Raw genomic sequence first — 6000 nt, forward strand, 5'->3', positions numbered from 1 at the left:
ATAGATACTTGTGCCACGGTTTAAGAAGTCATCTAATATTCTGATATGTAATGACAATACATAACCACAGTTTGTAGTTCAGCAAGAGCCATCATAAATTCTACTAAAGGACTGAAAACGCTCAGTTTCAACTGCGCTGTTTGACCTAAGTGAGAGATGTCTGTGTTTTTAATAACAGAGGCAGCAGTTACACAGTATTTTTCCCCATACGTCCTAATTGGAAATGTCCTATGGTAGATCTAATTTGTCAAATTAAAATTGAGGGCCCAGCTGAAATAAAAATAGTAGTGTTGATTATTTTTTCACATGTTTGCTCTTGGCTCCTTCTCTTGGCTCAGCTTTCTCAAAACAAGCAGATGGCTAAGAGTTGGACGGCTACGTTGTCAGGTCTTACCCCAGCGCCATCGCTGATTAAATTATAGTTGTCAGTCTTTGACTTCACTTTTTTTGTGTGCTACTTGTTAAATCACACACAGGCTCTGATTTGTGGACACTTCTTAAACATTCTGGGGCAGGAGGGTTTTCTGCATATGGCTGTCTCTGCCAAACTCTGGTCCCCTAAATCAGTTTGTTTATTTTCAATTGCTCACAAGGAGTTTGACACTTACGCTGATCATGATTGGAAATGACTTGCTTTCTGTATACGAGCAAAAAAAAAAAAAAAAAAAATACAGTAAATCTTGGCAGTTAAAATTCCTGAATGAGAAATCTTATTTTACATACATGTATTTTTTTACACTATGAAGCAGGAAATTATATGCTAATTAGTTATAGAAAATCAGGAACACTGATTTTAGATCTACAGTATGTGTTTGCGTGACACAAGTTCTATAAATCTATGTGCTGGGCGCCTTTTGTTTCTTTGGATCAATCCAACACCGCATCCTCCATAAAAGGTTCCTGAACCCAGCATCCTGTATTGTGTGTCAGAAGAATAAATGGCTCTGCAATTGGCAATTATTTGATGCTTGATACGCAGTCATTTATAATATGCCTGCAGTGCACACAGAAACTAACCTGTCAGCCGTATCTGATTTTTCCTTCGACAGCACAGGCAGTGTGGGTAGTAAACTACTTTTTTGCGTCTCTCGCAGAAGTCATACATGAGCATATTTTTACACCCACGCAGGACAGTATCTGTTCATTTATGAAGTAACAGTGGCTTGTTTTTTTCTGTTAAAGCAAATATGTTGCTTTACACAACCCATGTTTTCAGTATCAAAGGGAGGGATTGCTCTTGAACTTCCAGCCTGAGCTTCATGAAATTTATAGAAGAATATGAAAACAGTACAAGCTATGTTAACAGATGACTAAGTCTCTCATTTGCAAATTACAGTCATTATATCTATGGCAGCAAGTCGTTTACCAGTGTGTTCGATATCCCCTGCCCACAAAGATCTCAGTCAGTAACACTTTTGAGCATGAAGAAAAAAAAAAAAAAACTTTTGTTTTCTATTTTTTAAGTGGAATAATTTCAAAGCTAGGGTGAGGTACCCTGAAAAATCAAGGCTATTGAAGGTTTTATAAATGTCCATAAAGCTTTTGTCATCTATAAAAGCAGCCTTTCAGGACAAAATGAAGGCTGGAGAGTTTAGTATTGGTAGATTTACTTGCAGCTGTGCAGCACTGTTTGAATACAGACCTTGAAAACCAGGAATAACTTCACTGCCATTGAGATAAAAACTGATGCCTTACAACAATTGTGTAAAATCGTATGTATTGTTTCTCAACAAAATGAGAACCCATCAAAAATGCCTAAAGTAATCCATCCTTAATGTTATTACACAACTTAAATTTTTATATAGAAATGGAGTCATAAGTGCTGTTTCTAGATTTCAGCCTTCCTGTGTTTGCTTGGATTGGGCCTACAGGCCTGCCAGCAGCAATGAAATCACACATCGGTTTTTAATTAAATCCTTGATTATTTTTTCCAAGTATGAAGTGCTGAAGTAAGAGCTGCATTTCTGATCCTATTTATCTGTTTAAAAAATCCTGCATTATCCTGCTCATCATCACAATTGGAGGTGAATTTTTTCTTTTCAAGGGCTTTGCGAAGAAAGCCCTTGAAACCCACAACTGTTGTGCAAATGTAAAAAATTACAACCACTAAAAACATGAGCCTTTGTAGGAAGTGTTGTGTCTACTTATGCCCAGATGATCAACACTCACAATTACTCTTAAAAAGATTTATACTTTGCTAATCTACTATATCAGCAGTCCAAGGTATACTTAGAGCTTTTAGAAGTAGATCACCACTTGAGTTTACCTCATTTCAGACCATTCACCTCCATTTTAGCTTAGCTTTTGCAAAAGGTATACAGTATAAACAGCACGATGTAAATCGGCTTTATGCAATTTAACTTCACCCTGGGAACATTTTACACATATCACACAAATGTTCTGCCAACAAAAGACACAGTATAAATACAAACTCTTTCAACAAAAATTGTAAAACAGGTAAAAAGGTTAGCAAATGAGACAATTTTCACAAATAGGTTTCAAACTATCTGCACTGAAATATGGCTTGCTGGTGAGATTTCTTCATTTTCTGCATCTTTAGCCATGTGTTGATGTGTTTTAGTGATTCTACTGATGCTAAATCACAATGACTTTAGCACTAACCCTAACCCCAAGCACTTTAAGCTCCATCAGAGAATGTGATTTGTCTTGTTTTGTTGTTTTATACGTGTTATTTTTAGCTATCTAGGATGCATCAACAGTAGTCTACAGGATGAGATCATTGTGGAAATTAGTTTAGAACCCGGTGACATCTAAATCCATTAATCCAGATATTATCTGAGGTTTTCACATCTGTCTGTTCTGCTAAGTACTAAATAATATGAAACAGATTGTGGACATAAATCAACAAAGCCACAGAACATCATCATAGAAAAAAAAAACTTAAGGAAGAGGCTCTATGTTTTTCACATTTCATATGACATTTTTATCCTTTTATGACTAATATTTTTGATAAAATGTTATTTCCCAAACATGCTTTATAAAAGTGTGTATACACAAGTGTGTATACACAAGCAAGAGTTAAGTGTAAAAAAAAACAAAAAAAAACTTTTCTTTTTCCCCTTGAAAATCTTGTGTGACTTTGATCTGCTAAGTTACATGATCGATTTTCCGTGAACCATGAAAATGACTGCCTCCCTAATGAAGGCACACTGAGCCAATCCCAGCATCTTAAGTGTTGATGTCCCTGAACTGACCAGTAAACTTTAATGTGAGCCGATAGTTAAAAGGGGAATCGGTTTGGTGATGAGCAAGCTTTCAAGTGAAGAAAAAAGAAAAGCTCCCCTGGATTCCTGCATGTTTGACCATTATTATTCAATCCACTTTTCAATCTTACTCTCCGTTGCCTTCTTCCCTGTGCATATCTCTCCAGAGAGCCATTTTACTCCAAAATTGAAAATTATGCCCATACAATTTATCTTTCTTGTGATACAATAATAGGCTAAAGGAAAAGGGGGAAACGAATATGGTGATTTTCAGAGAGAGGAACAATGTAATTTTCTCCAAGAGCCATCCTGGAACAAATTAAATATAGACAGGCATAGTTTTTACTTACTCAGAGACTTATTTGCTCAGGTCAAGACCACAAAAAATGCCAGCTTTGATATTTTAGTCCCAAGACTTAGGTTTTTCCAACAGTATTGTCTATTTTAGCTTCTCGGTTCAAACCTCCAATTGCCTCAATTTAGAGCAAACAAAGAAGAAAATCATCTGAAAGGAACCATTTATTCTCACGTTGGCTTTGATTATTCTGCTTCACACAAATAAAGGAAACTGTGCCTGTTCCAGATAATATACAAAATGAATAGAATTTCAAACTAAGGCTCCAGTCAAAATGCCTAGGTGATTTTATTTCCATTTACTTGTATCGATACACAGTTTCTTGAACTCAAAACTAAAACACACTATTATCAATGCTTCATCAGCAGCTGGCAAGAATGTACTTAATGCCTGCATCAGAACTGAAAAGAAAACAATCCTGAACATGGCTAAAGCAGTGCAAGACTAAAACTTATTTCTAGACAATTATATCTTGTTTTAATGTATGCCCATTATCCTTTTCTCTCTGTCATGAACTTCTTCAGCTTCCATTTGAAGTTAATTTAAAACAGTGAGGAATAGATTGACTCAGTTTCTGTTAGTTTTGTTAAAAGTTAAATGTGAGCAAGAGAAGTCCAAACAACAGTAGGCATAGCCAATCTTTAGCCTAGCGCAGCTTTAACCATGACCAAAAGCTTGATACTGATTGAATGTTGGAGGTGGGGAAGTTTAAAAAAATAAATAAATAAAATCAGACCTAAAGATCTTCTCTTCTCACCAAAAATTGCAAATATTTGGTGGTAGATGCAAAAAGAACTAAATATCCCAGTTTTGCCAAATTAGATAAGTTGTATATGACAAATTTTTACCTGGTATGCATTCAAACCATCAAAACCCAGATTTTCTACAACTTTTTCCTTTGTCAGTATTAATTCTTCATTGATCTATGCACATCTAATGACTATGGCAAAGCATAACCCATACGATACATATATACAATAATACCAGTCGCTGAACTGATTTCAGAATTGATTTCAGATAGAATATTTAACTGTGCATTTCACAATGTAAATACTAAGCATGGCCTTGACTCTTACGCAAAGTCAAAATGACCAGGAGACAGCCGAACACTCCTGCATCTGTGCAATACTTACTTGTACAGTTTGGAGCTGAGCCAGACCAGGTGCCATTTGCCAGGCATTGGCGAGTGGGTGATCCTGTCAAGAAAAATCCTTCCATACAGGAATACACAATGGAGTGGGAGAAAGTCGTGCCGTCCACACGGGAAATGTGGCCATGAGCTGGGGTACCTGGATTTGCACACTGTACCGCTGCCATGCAAGAGAGGAAACACAGGATGTGAAGGTCAGAGGTGTAAAATAGTAATGGATTTTCTATATCAATGATTCACAATCTGGGGGTTGGAGGCCCCCAAGGTGGCTGCAAGAATACTTCAAGGTGACTGAACTGTCGTAGAGTTTTTTTCCTTCCTTCTTTGCTATGTGAGTGCAAAGACTCATCAGTGAAATAAAGGCTGTTTTGGTGTTGGTCAGATAAATATTTTTGGTTCCTTTAGTTAGTCTGATTACCACTGGAACAAGTCTACTGGAAGCAGATGGACGTAACTAGCTAGTATCAACATGCATGCATCATCATATTGTATAGCCAGAAAACCTCCCAATGTTTGTGCCCTCTGCAGGAAAAAATGTCTGCTACTTGTCTGAAATATCATTTCTCCTGACTTCCTTCACCAAATTTGATGAATTTCCATGCAAATATTCATTTAATGAATTGAAATTCAAGCTGGAAACATTAACATCACCAGTTTGGTCTTGGATGGACACTGTGTTATGCATTGATCTAGCAAAGCAAACTTGGAGTTCTCTCTCCTTCACACACAATCATTCCTCAGTTTCAGTCATGGAAATTATTGTAATTTATGGGAGTCTAAACAAAATTTAAAAGCAAATAAAATGTAAATTAAGAGAGAGAGAGAGAGAATTCAACCGTAATTTCTGAACTACTGAGCATATCTGAATATAAGCAGCATCCACTAACTTTGACAATAAATAAAAATTGTACACATGAAGGCCACACTGACTATAAGATGCAGGTGTCCACATTGAAATATGAGATATTTGCACAGAAAGATGCGACACAGATTTTGTTATTTAACTTCTAATGAAATACGTATTGGTAGGATACACAGATATACGTGCCTGCAAAACGGCTGCTTAGGAAAATAAATAAATAAAAAAACATACAATAGCCTACCAGGTAAAGTCACTGATCATATCTTCCTCCTGCACATTAAAACCTCTAAAGTTGTCTTAGTGTTGGAAATGATTAGCCTCACACACACACACACACACACACACACACACTCGACGAATGTTTTCACCTGCGTCCCTGACTCGTCCGCAGTGACATCCCAGATCGAAG

At 36.6% G+C, this 6000-nt stretch overlaps 1 protein-coding gene across 1 annotated transcript in view; it reads right to left on the reverse strand.

Annotated features, from left to right (window-relative positions):
- Positions 1–6000, reverse strand: part of LOC106965091 (CUB and sushi domain-containing protein 3-like) — a 65250-nt gene that overhangs the window by 44745 nt on the left and 14505 nt on the right. The window contains exon 3 of the mRNA XM_015060989.1: positions 4713–4889. Within this exon, the coding sequence (XP_014916475.1) occupies positions 4713–4889 (177 nt within the window). The remainder of the gene's footprint in view (positions 1–4712; positions 4890–6000) is intronic.

This window comes from Poecilia latipinna, unplaced genomic scaffold (genome assembly GCF_001443285.1).
Source record: "Poecilia latipinna isolate Pla-1442-1.1 unplaced genomic scaffold, P_latipinna-1.0 Scaffold1763, whole genome shotgun sequence".
Lineage (NCBI taxonomy): Eukaryota > Metazoa > Chordata > Actinopteri > Cyprinodontiformes > Poeciliidae > Poecilia > Poecilia latipinna.